The 27,023-nt window shown below is 39.8% G+C and overlaps 1 protein-coding gene across 1 annotated transcript in view; it reads right to left on the reverse strand.

The window, feature by feature from the left end:
• nrxn3a (neurexin 3a) overlaps window positions 1-27,023 on the reverse strand; it is a 174,826-nt gene that overhangs the window by 27,763 nt on the left and 120,040 nt on the right. Inside the window, exons 15-17 of the mRNA XM_053435201.1 lie at window positions 26,317-26,507; window positions 25,665-25,838; window positions 21,925-22,044 (exon numbers count right to left, since the gene is read on the reverse strand). Coding sequence (XP_053291176.1) covers window positions 21,925-22,044; window positions 25,665-25,838; window positions 26,317-26,507 — 485 coding nt within the window. The remainder of the gene's footprint in view (window positions 1-21,924; window positions 22,045-25,664; window positions 25,839-26,316; window positions 26,508-27,023) is intronic.

The following is a 27,023-nucleotide window of genomic DNA, read 5'->3' on the forward strand; positions in this document are numbered from 1 at the left end:
TCAACCCCATCCACACATACCTAACCTGTCTACCAGCTGTTCTCTGGGAAACAATTATGGCTACAAAGATTACATCAATAAGTGTCCCATTAAAATCACAGAAACATAAAAATAAAAGGCAAGATAAAACACTCAGCGCTAGAAAACCAACCAGAGACATTTCCAATCCATTCACCGGGAGAGGCGGTGGTCTAGTGGCAGAAACTTGGACTATGGGCAGAGAAGGTCTCTGGTTCGTCTCTGGTTCGACTCCACGGAGAGACAACAAAAGACGAACCTGGATTGATCTGTCCAAAAATCCAAGAGTCTCCCTACCCTGTCTAGTGCCCCTGAGCAAGGCACCTTACTCCCCCAACATCTGCTCCCCGAGCGCCTGTACGCGGCTGCTCACTGCTCTGTGTGTACTGCACAAGATGGGTCAAAAGCAGAGATTAAATTTCCCTACCTGCATGAGTGTGCCTTTGCATGACTGTGCATGTGTTTGGGATGAATAAATGCATCTTAATCTTAAAACTGGCCAGATATTGGTTGAAACCCTCATTCTGCTTGCCAAAATGAGAATGAGTTTGGGCAGGGCAACATGAAAAATCCTCCCAGCAAATAGATATAAGGCCCTTTAGGTAGATAAAACCTGTTTCAAAAGTTTAGAAAGAGGGTGCACTGCTCATGTCTCAGAAGTGGTTCAGCTTCTGAGGCAGATGGGTGGGGGGGGGACATATGATGCTGTTACCCAAGATATTTGCGCAAGCAACGTTTGTCCACAAGGTTTGATAGTGGAGCAGAGCCAGGTTCAATGAATGAATCATCTGTGGAAGGCCCGTCCAAGATTCAGATTGTACCAACCTCTGTCTTTGCCCTCTTTGATTCCTTTGCCTCCTGTGACAATGGAGCTCTTCTTTTTCAGGTAGAGTTTCTAGAATTACACTTATTCCACCATTTCTGAAACCTGGGGAAAACTACCAATAGCTTCTGTGGAGCACAATCACCCTAAACTCAGACCCACTTCTTTTGTGGAGGTGACCAGTGGCAGACAGAACAACTTCCTCTCAACACTGATGATGTCATCAGTGCAATCAATGTTTGTGAAATGAAGGCAAAACGCTTGTCTATTGCCTCTTTAAAATGAAAATCTTTGAGACTGTGGCTTTATCTATTCAATAAAAGATGTATCCTGCAGCAGCCCATCCAGGATGTGATTATATCTCCAAAACCATATAAAGCCAATGTTTCAGAATTTTATTGTTATCAATGTTTTAGACTTGAAACACGGAGAGAGAATTTTCAAGCTTCACATAGCTGTAAACTTTAAGGGTGCTTAGATCACTTTAGTTAACCCCTTGAGACTACACATTTGTTGGTCTGGATTTCCTTGATTGTCCACCCTGGACCAATGTATCCACAAGTACCATAGACTGTATGTATGATGAACGACACATCTCCACTTTATCCCACAATCAAGAAATTAAGCCATCTTACACATTTGGATCCAAAGTCTGTGCAGTAGCAATTTGAGGTGTCCTGTCATTTCCACACAGAGGATGTACATACAGGGAAACAAGTGGGTGTATCTTCATGAGGTCCCCCCCACACATACAAACCATTTTGGGGGGATGGGACAGGATTGGAGCTTCGTTTTAACACTGTCATTTATTCACTGCAGTTCCAAGGTGGAAATTGTCAGGTATGGGGTTGACTGCCTATGTTTGTCATGATATGTTTTATATCACATTAAAACGCAATATGGACATGTCACTTTCTCATGTATTATGGTCTCTAGATAAATGGAGAGGCTATAAACGATGTACTACAGCTGCTTGCAGCCATTCACCTACTTCACAATTAAAAAACATGCACAATATGAAACTTTAATCTACATTCATGAACAAATCATCAAAAATCATACATGAACTTCATTTCTATTTTCCAGATCATGACTTGAGTTAATGTGTTATTGCTGAGACCTTCTGCCCATCTCATCCAGTTCACCATTCACTTTCATTGAATACATAGACCCCTTCACTTCCCTGGTGGGATACAGCTATTTTACTGTCAGGAACACAATTTGCCTTGAAAAAGAAATTGCACAATTTAACAAAACTAACATTGGTGAACAAATTAAACAGGACAAAAATAAAAGTGAGCTGGCAAAAGAGCATGTATACCCCACCTCTCTCTCATACTGTTAGTTTATTAATTGGAGCAGAAAGCTTGAAAAATCGACCTGAAACTCACCATGACCACTCTTTAGTGACGCCGAAGGCCTGTACATGGAGATGGGTGGCGAGGAGCGGTGCCTCATCACATGCAGGTGATGTGGCTCAGCACGAGCATACGAAGCTGCTGCCACCCGTGATCTGCTGGTCACAGAGTTCTCTGACCTCCACGACAGGGACATGCCCTGCTTAGCAGACATGGCAATACATCCCAGAATCAGCCATACCACCCAGGTTTTCTGATAGAGGGCAATGGAACCAGGGGCTTGGCAGCCAGGGGTCCTTTTTATGGGACCCCGTAAATATAGAGCACCCATGGGGCGCATGGCAGAAGGCAGAGCAATGCAAACAGACACGGAGTACAACAAAGTGTTCTACAGACCAACGGCCTCATGATTGAGATAACCCCATAATAATAAAGCAGCAGCCAGTCAGCACCTGGTGTTTCCAGACATGTTAATCCCAAACCACTCAGAGAGGAGGCAAACTGAGTTTAGACAACCACAGACAAAGAAAAAAAACTGAGCCCGAGAGAAAAAATCTCACAATTGTCTAACATACATTCTTTCCTGAAGATGACTAGAGCTACAGAGAGAGGAAGAATGAGAACCTCTTGCCTGCTGCTCTGCATAGGACATACGACTCAGCCTTTGCAGCCATTTGTTAGCTCACTGCTGTACCTCATGCGCTCCACTCTACTCACAGTCCTACATCTCTGCCTATCATCACTTGTCCGATTCTTTCATCAAATCTCTCCGGGCAATCTCCTGAAACACATTCAGAGCCACAGAGAGAGGAAGAAATCCTCGCTGTCTGATCCCTGCGCAAGTTGCAAAGTGACTTTACATAGAGAAAAGTCCTGAAACAGATTAATCCACCTCTCTGCCACTTCGGAATGCTCCACTTGTTTGTCTTTCAATTTCACTTTCTGAAGACTTTACAGGCATCCATTGAAAAAATCACGGTTGGTCAGGAGCAAGAAATGAAAAAAAAAAATCTTCAATTTGCCCTTGGTTTCCGAGACTTCTTATGAAGTATACGCTCAATCTCGCCACACGCACTTCAACAGTGAAACGACAGACGATCTGGAAGCCAGAAGAGCTGCAGCCAGAGTGAGGGAGCAAGAGAGAAAGAGAGAGAGGGGGAGAGAGAGGGAGAGGGAGGGACAGCACTGGTGGTGGGGACGGGGGAATGTTAAGGCAAATAGAAATTGAGAAGTGAGCATTCTGATGCAAATGTTGACAGAGACAGTAAAGATAGTGAACTGGATACAGAGATGAATTAAATGAGTGAAGACACAATACTCCAAAACGCAGTGCATCATAGAGAGGAAGAATATAAATGAGAGTCAAAAATAAAATAATAGTGAAAGAGGGACCACACAAAGGGTAGCGAGAGTGTGTGTATGCAGGCAGTATCTCAGCACTATGAGTGACCAGAAGCAGAGAGACGTTTGAACTAAATACAGACTGAACGACAACAGTTTGAGGCTTCTGAAATCAGTGGACACACACCCCGTGAGAAACACATTACTCGTAGTTTAAGCTGTTTACAGGCATGTACTCCAGAGAATGTCCTTATAATTGTGTCTGGACTTTCTCCAGAATTTGCCTTTCACACAGTATCAATGCAGCAGGACAATCTCCATTCATACGTGTTCACAGCAATACAAAAATCTCGAGAGCGTTCAGGCGAGGGGTAGCACAGCAGGCAGGGGCAGGATGTAATGTATGAAATCCACTGCAGGGATCGTTCTTTCACAGCGCATTGACAGCGGAGTTGGTCTGTCTCACCATTAGGTCTCGAATTTGGTTGTCATTCTGGTCTTATAAGAGATCATCTTCCAGGAAACTTCCATAACACATATGACAGGAGAACCTCCGGAGAATGACTCAGACATTGGCTTTCTCACTTGCAACCCCTGTGAATAATTTCAGGAGATTATCCAGAGTTAACTGCATGTCTGAAAGCAGATTTAAAGTTATAGACAATACCTACTGCAACCGTAAGCCATTCAGGTACTGAATTAATCAAATATAATACCAGGAATTTAAATCCGGGTATTCTTAAACCATCTAACAAAACAGGAATTTTTCTTCCAGTGGTCAAGTCCTGGTAAGAATTTGTCAAAGGGCTGTTTCAGATTGTGTTAGTATAAACAAGAACCAGTCAAATGGCAACTGAATGTAGACAACCTACTTTGCGAAAGCTACTAACTTTAATTTTCAATTTGAAATTGACAAGTACGTAGATATGATAGAGGTGAACATGGAAATGACAGCAGGGAAATGACAGCAGAATGATGGGACAGGAACGCCCTTTGTTTTTACTGCTTTTACTAAGCTCTACCTGCCATCACAACAGTCAAATCATGTTGTGTCTGTGGACACCAACTAATGTCTCAGAGCCTCCCAAAATAGTAAATTACCAAAGCTAAGAAGCCTGAGGGCTGTTGATACTCATGCCAGTAATAGAATAATGGCTGAAAATTAAATCAGGCCAGTGTTCATGTTGCTATTTCGAGTACAGCTTTTGCACAGTAACTCTTACCAACAGGAGAGCAGCCAGCACAAAATCAGGCAGAAGCATAAATGGAAGCAAAAATGGTCCATTCAGTTCGGAAATATTCAACCATGATTGTACATGTGTTATTGAAAGTCGACGGTCTCTAATTTTGTGCTTGTGATTACATACTATTATTTTTTTGAAAAAAAACAACATACTGACTGATTATAGAGTGGATGTTTGCTTAATCTGTATTTTAATGGATCAGTGACGTTTATCTTTTTTTTCCCCACATTCAGAATTGCCAGGTGAAGTATCACAGTTTTCTTCTCGGCATTAATTCTGATGATAAGAATAATGTATGCAGCTCCACAACATGAGGACAGAGAGAAGCAAAGAATAGGTACAATTTAAAAAAGAGTGGAAAGGCAATAACTTTTGAAGTTCAGTATCTTGAAAACAACCCAGCATTGTGAGACAAGTTCATGTTCTTTATTAAAACACTGGGATTCCGACACCGGGCTCTGCTCTGCAGTACAAAGATTACACTAAATCATTTATTAAGTCTAGTTACAAAAATGTTTCCAATGAAAAAAAAAATTATAAATTATTTTGAAGCTAAGCCAAAGTTCAGTCAGGACAGCTCCTCTTGCACATGCCCTCTAACTCACATGAACAGTTCCTGCTTATAGGCTTCACTGGCTTATTTTCTCTTTTCATCCAATCACAGCCTGACGCTGGCCGTGAGCAAATCACCTGTAAGCTTTTAAAGTTTAAAATGTTCTCTCCTCCTGCTTCATCAGACATCTCATATCCACGCTCCATTCATCATCTTATCAGCACCTAATCATTAGGAGACTACATCCTCTGCAGCCAGAGTTTGTGCAGCAGTGATCGTGGTGAGGAGCCGCGGTATCGAGGTCCTCCCATTACATAGGCTTGACCAATCTTGAGTCAGTCTCAGCTGTCAATCATTTCAATCCTTGCTGTTTTAGCATCAAATTACACTCGGACATAATTGGAATCATTGTGTTTCAAACTACCTAAACTGCAAACACATTTAGAATAAATATATTTAGCATTCACTTTGACTGTTTAGTTTGGTCCATGTCCCATCTGGAATGAAGACCAGCAGCAGCAGCCCAAAGTATTTTCAGAATGTCTACGCAGTGAATAACATTGACCTTCACCTTTGACCTTCACATGGAGGTATAATCCCGTCAGTGATGTGACCCCACAGCTAAATCGATTATGACTCCTGTGGTGGGGGAGAATTTTGAAGTTTAACTGTATTGGCTCCAGCTTGTGCCCCCTCGTCAGGTCGTTAAAGTAAATTGTAAAGTGATAACATCAATTTGCCATGATGCTCCTAACCAAGGGAACCAAAACGCAGAGAGACTTAAAGACTATGAAGACAGGCCCCAACTTTACTTGGAAAGGATGTCAGTGCTAGAGTAATCCTATTAGCCCTCTTTGTATTATTGCTCAGTCACTGGATTTACTACTTTGCCCTTGAAAAAAAATCATTCTCCTCCAGAACAGAACCACCCGGATGCAAGTCTTCCATGTTGCAGTTTTTTGTCTTATCATTATTGTGTGATTTATTAACATATTTAATTTGATTGCTTGGAGTTCTATGATTTCTTTTGTTGGACTGCAAGCCACAGTCTTACAGCTTTATTTTTCATCATTTGGGTGAATCATGTAGGGTCCTCCACATGGCACGGATGCAGACAGGGAATTTGAATAAATGTAACATATACAAACAAAAAAGGATGGGAGTGAATGTGCCACAGAACATAATAAACATGAACATGAGAAGGACTTTGTCCAGCCGAGAAAAAAATACCTTGTACCTAAAGAAGAGCTTTCTGTTGCATGGATGTAGAGTGGATATAAACACTAGGACACAGACCATAAAACTGCAATTGACTGGTCCCCAAAACACCAATAACCTCTTTCACTGCTGATGCAATAACCATCAAACTGTATGGTGAGAGGCACTAAAGTACAGTGGAGCGGTTCAAAACAAACCCCTGATTCAGATGTTACAAGAAGCTTTTGTATAAAACTATTTAAAACTAGTTCTTTTATAATTCTTGATATTGAACTATTCAACCCTATCAACCAAACTCATATTTTATATTGCAACTTTATACAAAAAAAATATATTTTCTCCAGTCTTCACACTCATTTATATACACTTATTTACCCCATAATGACAAAAGTATTTCAGAAATGGAAAAATCTGAAAGTGTTGATGTAGAATATGATGTAGGTTTACGGTGAACGGGCACTTAAAAACATTACAGCTTCAATCTTTTCAAATTTAATGGAATACCATGTAAAATCTCACTTGTATACAAGTGGCTCTTCAGTTTTGTTATGGAGTCTTAAGCAGACCTCAATAAGCTAAATCCACTGTTATTAACGTCTAAGTTAAATGGAATGAAAATGTTAAGCCAAAACAAAGCATAAGCAACTTTTAAGTATGAGTGTCAAACTATAAATGTGAACAGTTTGTTAAACTGTGTTTGCATTAAATGTGTCCGAGATCACCAACCTAGTGAGACACCAAGATGTCTGTCCCACAGTCCAGACTGGGTCACTCAAACAAGAGAAACCACCATACTCCTATCCCACAGTGCAGATTCCATTTCATCAAGATGAATAAAATCCAATCACTAACATCTTCTTCAGAAGCAGACAGTGTTGTATTTCTCTGGTCTTGGTGCCTTCACAGTACCCACATGTGCTGTGCTGAGAATCTCTCAATTCATCACCCCAGTTTCTCTGGCAATCAGAGGCTGCAGAAAAGCACAGGGTTATCCAGGCAAGTGCTGCGAAAAATCGATCTGGCCACTGAACCGTGGAGGCCTGCCTCCGCCTCTGCCTTGCTGTGAGCCCGGGGAGTAGAGCGGAGTGATTCAAGATAAAACCTCAGAGCAGAAGACAAACTGCATTAAGACTGTGTTGCTCAAAAGACCACAGAAGAGTCAGTGAAGTTGTCCGCTTTGTGTTCTGTATTAAGAATTCCCTCAATACTCACTTGCTCACAACTTTTTAAAGTTTAAGGCAGTGACAGGGGAAAAATATTGAAGTTGGAATACAGGAGGCTTTATATGGCTGAGACAGAGCCACAGGATGGAGGGTGGAAGTAACTAACATTCACTTTACAGAAACGAAAAACAGCAGCAAATCCTTACTGTATTCAGCTTTTCAGAAAATAAATACTTTCTGTCAAACTATTGAAACGTTTTCCGTAAATTAACTTATTGACAAATTGATTAATTTCCCACTAAATCAACAAAAAAAAATTGTACAGCCTGAGCAGGACAACACAGACCACTGGAATTTCAGCCTTCAAATAAAGAAAGGCATGATGTAAGACTTGGTTTCTTTTCCACTTGTGTCAATTTAAGGGTAAATGTGCGCTGGGAGCTACAACAGCCTCATGGCCGAATGTACGATGCTTCAAGTCCCCATCTCTGTCGCTTTTCATTTTTTGAGGAGTTCAAAAGGTTGGCTGGTCATCTGGGCTTGAAAGAAGGTACCGGCTTTCAGGGGAACAAGTGCAAACTGTGAAATATCAGTTCAGTAAAATTATGAAAAATTAAGAAAAGATTGATTTTTAAAAACTACGCCTGGTGAGAAAAACCTATACTTCCTTGGAGAACAAACCTGGTACAACCCAAACTATTCATCTCATGCAAACTATTCCAGATTTTGCTACCAGCTAATTCCTATCTGTAGCCCCTGGGCAGGTAGAATAATTCTGTTTCCTGTTTGCGTTGCAGTGAAAAAGTAACTTTTGCAAAAAGAGGGTAAAATCCCACCTTTGCTGTCAAAACTCTTCCACATATTGAGACTACACTCTTTGTCTTTGTGGATCAAAGTAGGTGCCTGTGGAATGTCCTTGGTTTTGTCTCCACTCGTAAGAAATAATCAGAGGACGTCCTCTTGCTATAAAAAACAAGTTAATTCAGAACGGGTCTAAATCTCTCAGGTGGCTGTTGATACCAACACAACAGTTCCATTAAAGCAAAATTAAGTGCCACAAAGACGGTGCCTCAGCAGAAATATACAGCGATGCCTGTCACATTAACATAAAGCATGCCCTTCAGAAATTATTATACTTCCTAATCTCAAGAACACTCAAATGCAGCAGAGCACAAATGACCTGTCCAGTGTGATGCATGGATGTTTTTTTTTCACCCACTGACGAATTCCAGCTTCCCCTGTCCTCCCCTCTCCTACTCTTTATTTCTTGCTCTCCTCCTTCTTCACCTCTTGTGGAAGAACAGTGAGATGTAAAGCCAAGGCAGCAGCCGAGGCAAATGAAGGTCAACAAACCCATAATCCTACAGTTATCAAAAGTGTAATAATAGGCGGACGTTCCTTTTCCTCTTTCACTACTAAGATAAAAAACTGAGCACATCAGCGTCTCCGTTACTAACCTTTCTGCACCATATGAGAGAGAATGGAAAACACACCAAGAACATTATAATGACACAAAGCTTCATCTATAGCCTGTTATCAAACTACTGCCATCCTGCCACCCTGAGACCCTTCCCATTACAAACTGCAAGGGGGGATTGAGAGCTAGTCCAGGATTAAAGTTGCGTGCACATAGCTATTACATACGTTTGCACTGCAAAAAATGTATTTGTCTTAGTAAGATATCTAATTTGAAATTCCACCGATGTGATTTATTCTGGGGAGTGTTTTGATTATCTAATGCTGTATATGATATAAATATAAATGTATTGTCTCAATTAAAATGTGTATCTCATTTGGGGTTGTGTTTAGCTAGACACAAGAAAGAACAAATCTGTCAGGGACCTACTTTATGTCTTCACACTCGACTCTGACACTTATTGCACATTTTAGTACTGTGATTATCCTAGGACAAAGTTCGAATATATAGACTTTTGTTTTTACACTTTCCATGATTGCAATATGTCCTTCTATTCAATACGATACAAATGTTCTTGTTAATTTGTGTGCCATATTGTTGACAATATTGAACCACATTGATATTTCCAACAGACATGTCATTTGATTCCATCCCTATTGGCTATATATAAAACAACTAGAGCTGTGAAAAATAACGCGTTAACGCGTTATGATTAAATTACAGGATTAATTCGTTTTTTTTTTTTTAACGCATTTAACGCATGCGCAGAAGGACCTTCCAATTCCGCCACCTCTGCACTAGTTGCCGCTCTAACGCCGGGTTCACACCGGACGCGGAAGCGACGCCGAAGCGTGGCGTAAAGGCAGAATAGTCCCGCGACTGCAACCGCGGAAGGCAACGCAGCTGCATCGACGGACTCGTTTTGGTTTATACTTCTCTAACGTGCTCTCTTTTTATCTCTATGACTGCTTGTGTGGCTGTAGTGGATGGGCAGAGGGGGACATTAAATAATGTGGTTGGTAAAAGTGGTAAAATTAAAACTCAAAGACAACAGAACGTGAATACAAAGTATGGGATGCATATTTGATCATTTATATCATATAAAATATGTCATCTATATCGTTTAAAATCATTTTTCAGTGTGTTTCCTGTCGCGATACGCTCGCGTCAAGCGGAAAAAATAGACTCGACGCCGAAACGATCGCTTCACGGCGCTAGGCAGCCGCGGCACAACGCTACGCTTCAGCCTCCGGTGTGTTCAGCGCTGCGGTTTAACATGGGAGTGGATGGGAGCCAGAGGATTGGCGCTGCGCTTACGCCTCGCTTCGGCGTCGCATCCGCGTCCGGTGTGAACCCGGCGTAATGCAGTCAGACGGCAGCTGCCATTCAAACAAACAAACAACATGGATAATTCTGATGAACCTGAGGACCTTCTGGAGGGGAAGATCGTGTTCCAAAAAAACAAAGATCGAACATTCAGTAAAACCAAGGTGATATGCACACTCTGCGAGAAGACGTTATCGTTTCACCGTAGCAATACCCGCCTAACCACCGCAACGCGAAGCATGTGTTGGGCGAGGGGCGTTCAAGTGGAATGCGCCAAACCAGACTCACTCGCAGGACACATTGTGCAAAAGAAGCGGTCAGCTTTACTGTCAGAGAATTTGAACAAGTTAGTTTGCCTCACCAACTGGCTAAAGACCGAGTAGCTAAGAGGGCCTTTAGAGGCATTAGATTGTATCATGGTGTGGTTAATGGTTGTGTGACAAAAAATATAAAAAATGTCAACCATCCTATGGCTAAGAAGCTCAAATAATTTCTGTTTGATTTAAAAAAAAAAAGTTTTATTCAACCACACAATGGCTAAGGAGCCCGAATATTGTTTAGGATGAAGATTATATTAATATTCCATATGGAAAAGCAATGATAACTGCTGAAGAACTGTTGAGTTGCAGCACAAAAGAAAAGTTAAATGTCATAAATCTTGTTTTCACAAAAATATTCCGAGAAAATCGGTAATGTGATTAATCATGATTAATCCATAGAAACCTGTGATTAATTTGATTAAAAATTTTAATCATTTCACAGCTCTAAAAACAACACTTTAAAGAAACATGTTTATCTCATTATGATTGCGATAATAAGTTTGTCATTAACCCCACCAACCACACTCATATTCAGAATTTCGAAAGCACGCTTCAGTCGCATGGTGTTTGGTAGTGCCAAAGCCTTTGAGCGAGTTGGCTTGCTTCCCATACCTGGACACTGCACGTTTGATTGATTCTCCCTTGTCTGCCTGATCTTTGAAACTTCTTTCGTGCTTTGTCTCAAAGTGGCGCTTAACACTGGACGGTAGATAAACAACATTTTCACAACATAACCTGCACACAGCATGGTCCTTATGAAAAACAATAATTACCATTAATTTTGATTGGATTATAATTAGAAATGTGTCACAGTCCTTCTAGTAGATGACAGGATATGTTACAAAATAAGTAAATAACAGCAGGTGGCACTAAAGGATGCTTGGGGTATGGTAAAGGTCATTAAGATTGTCCGTACCAAATTTTAACCCGATGCAGACATTGACTATATTCACATACAAAGCAATATTCCAATAAAAACTGCCATGTAAACAGTGTTTTCTGATTACCATAACCTAAATATGGTCATACTCTGAATAAGCAATAATACTTTATTAATTCAGTGTCCAATTTAGTGACAACCAGAGGTGAACTTGCATGTTGCAACTGAATACCCCTCACTTCACCCTCCCCTTCCAAACATGAAAGAGAACCTGTGTTAAACTTCAGTTGTCATAAAAACTCAAAAGGTATTACGTTTGTCCTGTCTGGACTACTGTAGAAAACATGGCGGCCTCAGTAGAGAGGACACATGTACCTCATACAGTAAACAATTCTAGGTTGGGGTTTTAAAACTAGAATCATCAGGATTTGCTCTGTAACAATGATCAGGAATATGATTGGAATATTCTGTTAGCAGGTCATGTAAACACCATATTCGAAATAATTTCTTATTCTGGATAAGGTCAATAGAGTATTGGTGTCCATGTTAACATAGTCAATGATGTATTTGTATAGATAAGTGAAAACAGCTAACACAGGAAAAGTCAACAGGTTATTGAAGTAATTAAGATTTATCGTTTGCTGAGCACGACTATGTTCACAAAATGTCATAGCCTACCATGCAACGGTGAGCGAAAGACTAAACACATAAAAATCATTAAAGTCATGGTGGCAGGGATCATCAAAGTCAGAGACATCTTCTGGGGACCATCTAATGTGTGTGGAAAATTACATGACAGAAACAGTAACATAGTTGGTGAGATGTTATTGAGGAAAACTAAATTAGTTGACACACTGACATTGTTATAACTAGAGACACAGTACCAGCAGTCAGGTGGAGCCGTGGTTCAGTCATTAGCATGAAATAAAATTAAGTTTTGTTATCTACAATGGCCGTTATTTAATTTAAAGCCATTTTATCTAGATTGTGACTCCTTTTCAGAAATTCAGAGTAAAATAAGCAAACATGAACATTGCTTAAATCCTTGGCATCCCAATGAGCTGTTTGCTTTTCAAAGCCCATATTGGAATTGTTTTCACTTAAATTTGATAGGGTATGTTTACAGTGCAGTGCTGATGGTCAGGGTAAGGATGTGGAGACTGTTGGATCGATTGGAATGATCTAGCACAGAGCCCGACAATTATAAAGACCAGTGAGAGGGAAAATAGACTCCCTGACATCCTGCTGATTGCTGTTATCGTCTGCCAGACCACTCGCTTGTGACCAGCCCACCCCAATCAATGCCCAGCAAAGAAAATCCGGAAAGACCCCCGCCCCCGTCTCACACACACATGCACGCACACCTACCACGTCAAATGTTCATATCAACACTGAATTCCAGCAAAGTTATTATTTGATGGAATTAATTTAGAAAGATGTCAATGATTGGTGTGATGAGTGATCTGGGTAACTGTGCAAAACTAATTTCAACTGTTTTGTGTGACAGAAACTATTTGATATTCAAGAATTAATTCTTCTACCAATACCTGGTATTTAGGGCTGATAGTTACTTTACACTCTCTAAGGAGGGACACTTAAAAGTGTTGTTGCTGTCACAACTCCCCTGCCTGCATTATTCATACTGGAATATTTCCATGTGAGTAGTTGGAAATTCATGTACGTTTGGTTACAAACCAGTGTTTAAGACATACTAAAATATTGGTAGAATCTTGGATGAACTCACTGGCTGAATGATACCGGATGGTGGTATAAATGCTAAGCTAATGACAGTAACATTAATAACACTTCAATACCCTGTTCATATCTAGGAAATATGAACAGTGAATGAAAATACTTTCATTAATACTTTCATACAAATAAATCGGTGCGAGTGATTTAGAAACATCTCACGGTTAAACACCAAAAATTGGCAGAAAGTTGGGCAAATGTATTTTCTAGTCTAATATTGATGGCAATGGTTGTTGTGGCCGGAGAGGATAAAACAGATTTAATATGGGCATATAAATAACTGCAAAACATATTCCCACATGCTCTGTCCACATCACACTCTCACTGTTGTTGTTTTTTAACTCTGGCAGCCTCCATTTAACGTTTTGAACAAACAGAAACTGAAAAAAACCTTCTGAAATGCTTTTTTGATGCGTGAGTCCATTACTATCCCTACAAGTTTAGATCTCTGTTATCCCTCGAAACCTGTAGCTGTCTAGTAGTTGTAAGTGGGTACTAAGTCATAGTTGCATAAAAAACCTGTTTACATACATCATGTCACACCTCAAAGATATGGATATGGACTGAAAGATTAAATGTCATTTTTTTAAATGAATATGATTTATCTTTTAGGCTACATAGAGCAGTTAAACTGTATGTTCTATTAATTTTGACGTAGAGGTTGCATTGGTTCAAAAGATGTGGGAGATTCCCTGAAGACTGTTCTCAGCGATGGACATTTTATCCTGTGTCCATTTACAATGATATAAACTGATAAGAAGGGACATAATGGATGGTACACAGTAGACATGTTAGTCATGCAGCAATACATGTTTTCTTCCTGAATAACAACAACCAATTTTGGGGAGAGGAAATTTGCTTCCATTACATTATCTGTGCTTTGGCAGGTAGCAGACTCGGATCAGGGTGTATCCCTTATAGACACGCAAATGTATTGACAGAAATGCTGACTATGTCTTTTCATCAACATAGAGAGAATTCCTGCAACTGATATATGTGCACTGATGTAAAGACTGCATCCACAGTTGGTATGGACGTGCCTAATGGGACATCTGCAGACACATCTGTTTCTACTAAGCTACTTCAAACATTATCTGTAGGATGGTGGTTTACTTGCATCATCATCACTACACTGACTGTTTTCACTAACCAAGTCAGGTACTGCACACACTTTATGGTTCTTTTCCCAGTGCACACAGTGCTTGCTTCCCCCTTGCCTCAGTATTTTAATTGAATTGAATTGAATTCAGTCATATAAATCAATTGGGCCATAAATCTCGATTGGCAATACCTCTTTCCCCCTGCATATCCATGATTGATCCTCCCATTCACTTTCTGTTCAGAAAGACCAACACAAAAAATAATAAACGATTTCATTCTAGTCCCACGTGACCGCGCCTCACCACAACACTCTTAGCTGAGTTCACCCTGCTGTATTTCCTGTGGTGCGTTCACATCCATATTTCAGCGGCTGCTGGTCTGACCTGGGAGGTCGTTTACTCTCTTATTGCACCACTTCATCTTTTGTCAAACTCCTCATCATAAGCTCTGCGACAGACTTATGATGGATGAAAGCTCCAGCTCCAAGAGGTGTCCACCTCAGGTGGATCATGTTGCATGCATTATTAACAGAGGAACAGGTCAGCCACACTGACCAGAGTCGCACACACAAGATCCAATGTATTTCTTATATCATTCATTGTAGTGTTAGGAATGGTCATGTACCAGCTTTCTGAGACCACAACTAACTAAAAAACGGTTGGTTCTTCTATGGTAGGTCCCTTTTGATGGAGCATGTCTGTCTGCAGTGCATCTTGGTTTTCTCCCTTAAACATAAGAATCCCTCCTGCTCTATATGTCCCACAACATCAGCATCAAAGTACAACATTTTTTTTGCATTTAGTGGGACATGAGTGAGGCATCCTGACAAACCACAGACGCTACAACCAGCAGCCTAGACTGAACAGAACATCCATCTTCAACCAAGTTTATGCTGGACAGGGAATTTTTCTCCTGACCCATGTCCTGCACTAATCCATGTACCCTCGACAGAGCTAGTGAGAACACCAAACTAATGTAGTTCAATGATTTCTTGTAAAGAACAAAGGTTCAAGGCTTGTAGAATGATGAGACAGGCAAGATTTGGAACCAGAGAAATCAATCGAATCTGTTAAATAATAGAGAGGAGTCCAAAGTCCAGAAAACAGGCCAAAGAGTCAAAACTCAGGTTGAGCCTGGTGAAGCTGTGTCTCAATTCAGCGGCGACATCCTGTGGAGGACCCCCTCTATGCAGCCGACGTCAGCTGCATCAATCAGATTTTTGCTCATCTGGTGTGCTTAGGATCAGCTGTCTCAAACTGTATGTAGGACTGAGATGTATTAGCCTTCATTTGGACTGCTACTCTACTGGCTTTATATTTGATTTAACCACCCACATATACATTTAGCATTATAGTCCTAACCAATTCGTCTGATATTTGGAATAAAAGAGACTAGAAAAATTACCCCTATAGATCGTGTGTGAAAGCATAGTATTACAATGCTTACTTAGATTTTATTGTTATGTGACTTTTAATGACTATTGAATAAAATGGGAGCAAAGGAGGAAGTCAGGTGAAGAAATATAAAGTGCACCAAAATTAGTTTAGAGGATGCTTGGAAAAGAGGGATTAGTTGCCAAAAACCGAGGAGATCCGTGTTATAATTTTGGCTTTCCTAAACCTAACCAAGTAGTTCTTGTAGCTAAAAAGACTTCAGGATCGTGATCAAATATGTTTACCTTTTTACCATGATAACGAAGGTCTGATACAACTATTGCTCTGGGTAGTTCTGATTCTGACACTGTTTAGAAGACATTCAGTTCACCATAGGACTGTTGCTTTTTATTCAAAATATAAACATTCATCCGAATATGAGGGGAAAGTTTGTATTCTACCTGTAATGACCCGTTCAAATTCTACATATACGTATAAAGTCTGGAATAGCATCAGACGCTCTTAACAGTTTGTATTGGAGGGCGATTACTGTCAGCTTCACCTATTTCATTCCTCTTGATCTACCAGTAAACTACGTCACTAGTGTTAAATTGTTTTGTTATGAAAAAGCCGTCCTGAGCAGATAATCAACCTGTTTGTCGACTTTTTCACTAACTGCTTTATTACAAATCTGTGGGCTCACATGTTGGCAACAGGAGAGGAGGCACCATACACGAGCAGAGCAGAAGTATTAAACCTTATCTCACTCCATGTGCACAGGGGCTTGATCACATTCGACCACAATAGCTAAGCTCTCTAACTTATCTATAATATTTCCTATGAAAAACGAATACTTTGTTTCCGTGCACCCAGGATCTCCATGTCAGTCACAATGCACTGCAGTCTGCTCACCAGTTCCCTACAGTCAAGCCACAGCCACCAGCCACCAGCCACCAGCCATTCACTCTGCACTGCACTGACCTGCCTGCTCCCCTGCTCTATCTGCCTCCCTTCACATGATAAACGCATGTTAAACCAGTCAGAGTATGTCTGTGTCTGGTCCTGGGTCCACTATAAAAAATCTGAACGTCACATCATCTTCACTGAGTTAACGACTTTTGGATTTTACGAAAAGTTATAAAATCAATATGTTCAAATTTTCACATTTTCTTCATGTGACTACTTGCGGGCAGGTGGCTGTAGGTTTATCAGATCTGTATCCACCTGCTGCTCCTGGAACGATATGACCACTGAGACTTAACCGTACTGTAAAAGTGCTCTGTTCAAAACCATGAGCTAAAACAAACCACTTCTACAGCTGACATCAAGAGAGTGTCAGGTGGCCTTTTTTCTATTTTCCTGACTGTTGAACAGACTGTCTTTTCCCCAGCCTCTTTAAATATCCTGCATTCATCTGAAGTGAGATCATTGACCCGGCAATGGGCCTGCTAATGAGACATTTATCGGTATAGTTAATCAAATAACCCAGGATGGTGTTAGTGTACTGAAGAGGCTGAGACACAGTGCTGCTTTTCAGATGTATCTCAGCTGCTTTTCACACTGTCACTGATGCTGCCAAGGTCAAATGCGCAACAGCTGAAGGCCGATATTTACAACACTGTGGCCTTAGTGGAAATAAAGTCCACTGTTCAGGAATTGGATGAGAAGGCAAAATGAGCAAACCTGAAACACTTTAAAAACTGAAACCATTTTCTGTTCTGCAGTCTAAGTTTTGGAAGGATTGATACATGCCTTGTGGCAGTAACACAAGGCATGTATTACAGACACACACACACACAGACACACACAGACACACAGACCCACTTAGATCTCCCTTTGAAACAGGCAGCTGTCTGTCTGTTGACACAGGGTTTCATCATTGCTGTGGCCCAGATGGTGTGTGTCTGTGTGTGTGTGAGAGTATACAGGGTGTGTGTGTGTGAGAGAGAGAGAGAGAGAGAGAGAGAGAGAGAGAGAGAGAGAGAGAGAGAGAGAGAGAGAGAGAGAGAGAGAGAGAGAGAGAGAGAGAGAGAGAGAGAGAGAGAGAGAGAGAGAGAGAGAGAGAGAGAGAGAGAGAGAGAGAGTGTCTTTTCTTGTAGTACCTTTGGCCAAGAAAAAGTTGATCTTCAAGTCAATTCACAGAAACGTGACTCCTCTGTAGATGTCTGTGATAGTTTCATCCCATCCCCTTCACATACATGATGACCTAATGGTAGTTAAGATGAGGGCTAATCACATATTCCAAGAATTTGAAACTTTCTAACATCACCTAACCCTGCCTCCTGTGATATTTAACATGGCAACAAGAGGTCGCCTAACAGTAAAACATATGTATAGATCATCAAAAGCTGCTGTGTTGACAACCAATAGGCTTGATCTTTACAGAGGACAGTGTTGATACAGTTTTTAGCCTGATACAGGCTACAAACTTCTCACAACTACTTTTACAAACATCTATTTACTTTATTCCTACATGCCCACAGTTATTTGCAAAGTGTGGCCCTCAGATTTTATGTTCAACTACAACCAACTCACCCAGTCACCAGTTCCTCATGGGAAGAAAATAGGGCTACAGCTGCTTCAGATTGATGTGTGTTTGTTTGAGATGCTGGTGCAGGTCTTGGGGACTCATGGAATGAGATCAGGGGCTCAAAGTTGAATCTTTAAAGCCCTCTGGATGGACCAAAGCTTTTAAAAAATAACTTTTTTTATCATGGTACAGACTCTACTCCAACATTTTCAACCAAAAATCAAGACTCTACCTGAAAATATACGCAGAAATAGAAGAAATACGTGTACACGCATTATGCGTCTTCCTTGGTTTTTCGATGAAATAGGGTGTAAGTCCTCAGCATTGTCACTCTGCAGTAACGATAACTGTCACTATAAGACTTTTTATATTGGAAGAATACACACAGTCTGGACTCAGTTTAACATTACATGTGTGATGCTTATAATGTCCAGTTATTGTTTGTGCTCATAGAACTATTATGCTTTAGCTTGTGGTGCTATTTTATTCATGCATCATCACAATATACAATAAAATGTGTTCATCATAATTATGTTTTCTTTTGTTCAAACTATTTTCTCAATTGTTATGTGGGTCAAAGTATAGCACTTGGCACAGGTCCACAGTCAGTCAGTCTGTACAGCACAGTGCACAATGCAAAGAGATAGGCCACATGAGGAGAAGACTAGACAACACCATCCCATCTCCTTTGTCAGTTGTGCTGATGTGACTTTATGGAGATTTTTCAATTTTCAGCACATTTTTAAATGACATGTAGACAGAGATGTGAAAGCACAGGAAGCAGAGTTTTAACATGAATTCAAGATGATACTGAGAAAGTGCATCTATACACCTGCGTCAGAAGAATAATACTCTGTGTATGAAAGCCTACTTTTTCCAGTTTAAATTGGTAAAAAGTCTGTATTTTTGTTTTGCTTTTCTAGTCTCAATGAGTACTCAAAGTGCTTAAAAAGTACACTTTTGTCTATGGGCTGCAATTCTTTTTTATGTAGGGTCATTCAGGCTTCAGTATCTTGCCCAAGGACACTTCGGCATGCAGATGGGGAAGACTGGGATCAAGCGGCTGTCATTCTGGTCAGAGGACAACTGCTCTACCCCATAAGGCACAGCCACCAGTTTAAAGACTACATCCATGATGATGTAAATATCACCAGTCTAGAAGAGGATCCAAATTAATTAGTCTCAATTAATTAAAAAAAATTTGCAACACTGCCAGCCCGAATACACAACTATGTAGAGTTCCAAGAATCTTTTTAATTGTTTCCCTTCCTCATAGCATAGAAAATGTCCAGTTAATCAACACATATCTGTCTATGTTAACATTGACAGCAATATTCTGACTATTGGCCTTATTCTGAATAATACTTTATTTTGATTAGGATACTTTTGATAAATACTCCACATTTCTTCATTCCATTATTGCTTATTCCAAGTATGACCTTATTTGAGTAAAACAGAACATAATATTTACATGGCAGTGTCTGTCAGACTATTGTCTTAATTGGATTAACATCAGAATATTGATGTCCATGTGAACATGTCTTCTGACCGCCAATCATGACAGCAGATGGATTTGATTGGTACGGGTGTTGCAGGCACTATCAAATCCATCGTAATGCTGCTAAGATTCAATCTGATATATACGACATGATGACCACAACCACGGTCTCTGCCTTAAGAAGCCCCAAGAAAACGGAAAGGTGTAAAGATTCAGATGTAATTAGAGTAACCGTCACAAATATCCTTTTATAATTCACAGGTGAATATTCTATTTACCAATGTGGTTCAGAAGCCATTAGAATGCGGCTGAACCTTAAAACTAACATTTCAATGTTACACACAGTAGCTGCTTCCTAAGCCTTCAAACACACAGTTGTTCTGTGTTTTTTGTAGTCACAGCGAAGTCTGCATATATGTTTGCTTTAAAAATGTTTGAAAAAGATGCGTGTATATTTTCGTGTATCTGTGAGTTTATGTGTGTGTGTGAGTATTTGTGTGCATCTGTGTGTGCGTTCATCAGATGTTGGTACTGCACTTTGACGTGGCTCCAGTTTGTTAATGCTGCTGTTGTTGTTGTTATAAAGAGGAAATGACAAGTGCTCTCCCCAAAATGAGATTAATTTACAATGTAATGTCTTCGGACTGTAGGTGTGGTCATGAATGTACAATGACACTGCTGCTTAGGAGCAGGAGGAAATAAATAAAACGAACAGAGCAGCCACACAAGCAGCCATTAAAGACGCTTTAAAAAACTCCTTCAGAACAAACTCTCTCCCCAGACACTTGGATCGGATACATCTTCTTTCGTCTCTCTTACACACACACAGATACACACACACTCTCAAAAACAGTCAAATAGAAAATTTTAAGGAAAGATGAATTTTTCCACCATTTTTTAAAGATGTTTTGAAATGTTTTTATTTTCCTCTTATCTTTCAGTATAAATTTTAACATTATGTTTTGGATGAAATTTTGCCACATATAAATCTGATCATAGCATTGCATCTAGTGTAGTGTCGAACTGGAATTTTGTTGTATTATTTGTGTCATTTGGCAACATCTTTCTCATATATTACATATAGGTATGTACAGGATATTGTATGTCTGACATTTAAAGGACACTGGAAACTTCTTTATTAGTATATGTAATATAGTTTACAGCTTTTTAGCTCCAGTCACATTAAGCAGGGGCCTAAGAGAAAATATATCACGGCCCCCATTGTTGCCGAGCCCTGGTATAATAAATATATTAAAAAAGTGCTACTTCTGGTGCAGCTTAGACATGTCATATGTTCAATATTTATAAAGATGTAATAAACAGGCAACCTGGTTTAGTTGTGTGATGTGTGGACATATGACAGGTCTAGTGTTTCTGTCAGTCACAGTGAGAGAAAACATCACAAACCTAAACTCTGCACACAAGAAGAAAAAAGATCTAACTGCCTGACCATGTTGTCACCAGGAAAGACAGAGACAGAGCAGATAATTATTGTTATTGAACACTTCTTTAAACTACATTTTCTGAATGAATCCATGCATCTATGATAAGTGTGTGTCTAGAAGTTAGTTTTTCAAAAAAGAAACTCTGTGAAGTATAATCAATGTTTGACTGGAGGAACTTTAATATATTAATGGATTTAATATCGACATGAGTAAATATTCTCTGTGACAAGGTGCTACTAGAGTTAGCAGCTGACGTGCTAAAATTGTTTGAGATTCATTTCCTGTTTGTGTCAAATAGGGTTTCATAATCAGCTCATTTCCTCCCAGCTGACTTTGGCTGTCTTGAATATCAACTGTGCATCAGAGCTGTAGGCGTACAGGCATACACACACACAGGGAAGGCCACAGAAGAAAATCAAGTCGTTGACACGTTTAATGCAAAGTGACTTTTTTTGTCATGTTGAATTTGTGCATGCCGGAGTGGTTGTGCGGTCTGTCTGCCTTTGCATCTATAGCTATACTCATAAATGTGGTGTCAGCAATTCAAGCACTCATGTCACTACTTACGATCGTTGCACTGTGTGCCAGTGTAGGAAGTCATGGAGCAGTCACAGGTGTAGTTCTCCCACTGCTGGATACAAATGCCCATGTTGGCACAGGAGTCCTCCTGACAGGTGGTGCTGGGACCTGTGGGAGTCCAGCCATCGCAGCAGCCACACAACACAAACACACACAGTTCTGGTTATAATATTTGACAAATTACCTGGAGGGTTAACTTTAATAATTACATCAGTAAAGCCAGCTCAGAGACGCTGCGTTAAATCTCTTACTAGCTCTTGTTTTGCCCTGCCAACCATATCTGACACATTCATAGTCAAAAATGGAAATGGAACGTAACATCAATGCTTTGACCTAGCGACTGTGAGGTTAGCATGGATTCAGCAAAATATATGAATGTGTTCAAAGCTACGCCTCTTCAATGGTTTTGTATTTATATAGCGCTTTTCTAGTCTTGATGACCACTCAAAGCGCTTAACAGTACAGTACTTTACAGTTGTACATTCACCCATTCACACACACATTCATACAGTGCATCTATTCGCAGCACTTTGTTATTCTACGGGGGGCCATTCAGGGTTCAGCATCTTGCCCAAGGACACTTCAGCATGCAGATGGGTCAGACTGGGGATCGAACCGCCTACCTTCAGGTTGGAGGACGACCACTCTACCCCTCAGCCTCAGCCACAGCCGCCCGCGTTGTGTCTCATCATACAAACGGTTGGGGCTTTCATTAAATTACTACTTTTAATTAATGTGTCAGGTTTTTTAATTTTCAGTTCTCCATTTGTCAAATGGGTCTTCACACAGGATTTGTTTTTCACTGCTTTTCATCTTTTTATCTCAGCTTTAAAACTCTAGAACAAGCCTCAGGCCTCGTCTTTGGAAACTTTGTTCAAGTGCTAAAATGCCACAGCTTAGCCAGACTGAAAAGTAAGGCAGGGCTATTATTGATTATTGTGAATATTGTGTTGATGGTGTCATATTTTTTATATTAAATTCTTATATTATATTATTTAAAAAAAAATACTTTTCGTTATAAATAATATAATTAATAACTGTAGCTTTCAACCTAAAGTGTGTTTGCTGTGTAGTGTCTCTTAAGGGCGCTATGATACAAGGATAATAAATTGATATTTGAATGATACAAAATGAGGAATTTCCCTTAAATTGTACATCTAACTCAAATCAGGTAAATGTGTGAAGTGGAGACTTACCTGGTGATATGATGCAAGCTGCTATGTGAAAGGAGCTGTTCATGTGATCTGATGATGAGTTGGAGGAAGGAATGGAGCTGCAGAACTTACAGTGACAAATTAAATTGTTGGAATATCTGCGTCGTTATTGGCAACTCGTATTTCTTGGGATTGAATTCGTTGCTCTGAAATAGGAGCAGCAAGGCAGCATTACCATCTAGTGGTGAAGAAATATATTGCCACAACCTGAGCTGCCGACTCAGTAATCAATAATAGGCTTTGATAGGGCGAAACGTAAATCAATTCTATTTGATGTAAGTTCTGTCATTAAATACAGGCAGTGCACAGCAATACAGTTTTAATGAATAATCAAATGATCATGAAACACAGTGGAAAAAAGGTACACAAAAAAGCAAAGGAAAAAATGACACATTAGAATGCAATGGACAACAACAAACTGATTGATGACATTTTATTTTGAAAAAATAAATGAATCAGCCATTACTTTCTCGTATTACATACAGTAGAGGGAATAACATTGTTATCTACCCCATTCAGATTGTCACAGCGAGGATGACATACAGTAGATAAAACCTTATCTTCTGTTGTTATTAAAATGAAATGTCAGCACATTAATTTGTCTAACATGGGGCTCTTTATGTTATTGATAAAACAAAATTAAAATCATAAAATAAAGTCAATGCCCACTTTATGATATGGCAGACATATGAACAAAAAACCACAACTACACAGAAAATAACTTCCATGCAAACAAGAGCAGGTTGTGGAAGCTGAACCTGCCCCTTAAAAAGGATGACAGAAAAGAAAATGCATGACTCCCACAGGAGGATGTGACACAACAGTGACACCTTCTGATCATAAGGAATGTTTCACCAGCCCCCTTTGATGAAGTTTAATAAAATGCATTAACAACTAGAAATTTGGCAAGTGTTGCTTTGAGAACAAACAGCTTGGTCTGGAGTTCAGATATGGACTGATACCGACTTCTAATGCTGCTGGGAGGTACTGGCTTTTTTCACAGCTGCCATTTTGATAGGAATCAGTAAGTAAACACAGGTGGTACTAATTAAAACTCCCTAATACAACCAAACCTTCACTGATGTGATCAGTAACTGTTTCATTTCAAAATGGCTGCCGTGAGGTAGGGCTCTTCATAGAATTTTTAAATTATGCTTTATACATAAACATAGATATATTTATATTTATATATACAGTGACTGGCTGAATGACCACTAGACTTATTTAATTGTATCTTTGTGCACCTGTATTTGACTGTTTTCTAAACCCCAATCCTAAATAGAGATAGCTTAGCATAAGTAAGCACAGCTTTCCGTGTGAGAGGTCCGCTCAAGTATGTAGACATTGTGTCAGCTAGCTACATTATTTTGTGGGATTGAAGGGTCATGTTGGAAACATAATTGACACAACCACCAAATGAGAGGCGGTGTAAAACCAGGCACTCCCTGATGAAAACCATTCAGAGTTTAGGCTAACATTAGCAGCTAAGTCATACTGGGGTCATGTCTTCCTTTTTCTCTCATTACATTTCACCTTTCTGTCAATAAAGGGCAGAAGCCCAAAAATATCTTAAGAAATGTAGTGCAACTGTAAACATCAAAATATTCAAGATTTTAATCTTTAATTTCAACATGATCCAATATTTCCATGTCATCATAAATTACTTACTAGGGAAGATGCATGAAGGACATTCCCAAAATCTGCCACTGACAGGTGTCATTTGATGTATTTTATTTTTTGTTGGGTTGTATTTTATCCCGATTCCTAGTCTTAATGATAAACATTAAAATAGTCTGTCGAAATAAAAAGCTGTTGATATCTACCTCTGGCGAGGATCCATTGTTTCAAAATCCACAATAAATCTCCGGTGCAAACGTTATCACTGTTAACTGTATATGCACAGTGCTAGAGTGAAAGCTTGACAGGCAAAGCAACCATTACTAAGGGGGCAGGGCTTAGTCAAGAGTCAAGTACATATGCCATAGATTTTACATTAAAGGATTTTTAAAGTGCAAAATCTTGCTCTTAATGTTTGTACAATCAATTGAATTCACATATCTTTTTATCAACACACCTGAACTTGTCAGAAACTCTTCAGTAGATTCTGAAATTATAATATTATTTAAGGATCTAAACATTGACAAACTTCCGCAAAAAAAAAGGGACAAAACTTCACAAAGCATGAGAAATTAAAATGAAGCACTTGGCAGTATTAAATGTTACCACACTGGCAAAAACTGCTCTGTTATTGAGTGTGACGGCACTGTCAGCAGGCGACCAATGTGGCCAATAATGTGTGGTGGTGTGGGTGAGGAGGTATTTGATATTTGGCCTGACTTTAACAGTGGGTAAGTGAAGCAACAAGCACAGTTAATAGGAGGGAGGGACTTCCGTATGGTTGCAGAGCTGTGGAGCTACTGTTTGCATTGAGCAAGAAGAAAGGGCTGCCGGAGCTTGAGTTGCCGTTTGTGTAGTAGTAGTCTAAATTAGGCTGGGATTTGAGGGACGGTGTACCTTCACATCCACGCTCAATCTGCCCGCTGCGGAACAAGGCGTCACTGAGGAGGTCCGGCAGGCGACCGTTGAGGTCCACTGATGCCAGACAGCCCTGGAAGCCTTCTCTGGAGGCCACAAGTTTGGGCAGGCTGCCGTACATGCCTGGACCCAGTCCTGCAATGAACAGATCACCTGGGGCAAAAGACAGAGTACAGAAATATCTTATATTAATATGTCAATGTTATACATTCTTTCTGTAAGCGTCAATGTCTTACAGATCTATGCAGTTTTTAACTGTCAGGGCAAAATAAAATTTGATGTATTTCTTCGAGTAAATTGTAAATGTATTTAGATATGTGAAATAACTGTAACTCCCATTTCTTGAACAAATTATGTGTGAATAATAATCATCAAATGTTGGAAGTGACACAGTAAAATGTAAGACAATTGCAGATCAGTATATTTGTGATTTACGTATATTAACAACATTTATCATTATGTTATTTGCATGTAATATTTAAGTCCAACAGGCTTTTTTTATACTCAAGCAAGAAAGACTCCTGAAATTACTTAAATTTGAGCAATTAACAAACTTAAACCAATGTGGCTGATTGAAAGCAGTGCATATAGTGAGATATGAACATGTGGACAGTTTAATGGCCTTTAATACCTTTGAGATCCAGGTTCTTGGCCCCATTGATGCTTTGACTCGTGGCTGTTGCATCTACTTTCAGTGTGTGGGTGTTGGTGTTGTCTCTGGTAATAGCCACATTGTGCCACTGGTTGTCATTCAGTGCCCTCTCACTCTTCCCCTTGATGAGGTTCGGCCCATTTCCGAGGTCAAAGACATAGTGGATGTATCTGCAAAACAGAAAAGTTGTTGAGTTGTTATATTTGCTATATAAAAAAATGTCCAGCCTTCTAACTTATTACTTGTGATGTTCATAAACTTGCAGCCCTGGAATTGTGCTGGCCATATGTGATTTCACATCATATACATTTTTCAGTTAAATAAAGGTTGCAACCTAGAATAGTCAGTAAGAGCATGTAACAGATATTATGCAAAACACTGGCATGACTAAGCTCAAGCAGTGGTCATTGGGATGGTACTCTTAGAATAGAGCACCTTAAAACATCATCCATTTAATATTATTATGTATTATTCATTTTGACCACATGGGTGCAGTAGAAACAAGTTGATGTGGTGAACTTATTGACTCATCCAGCAGTTACAGAGCAACATTATCATTCACCTGGAGTTTCTCTGTCCACACGATGAATGTAAGTCCAATATTCACTCTATTTTCCCACTGCTTTAGTCTTTCTAATGTGTATACTGTGGCTTGAACATGGTAGCTGCTTCAATTCTAAGTTTCC

Source organism: Pleuronectes platessa, chromosome 11 (genome assembly GCF_947347685.1).
Source record: "Pleuronectes platessa chromosome 11, fPlePla1.1, whole genome shotgun sequence".
Classification (NCBI taxonomy): Eukaryota; Metazoa; Chordata; class Actinopteri; order Pleuronectiformes; family Pleuronectidae; genus Pleuronectes; species Pleuronectes platessa.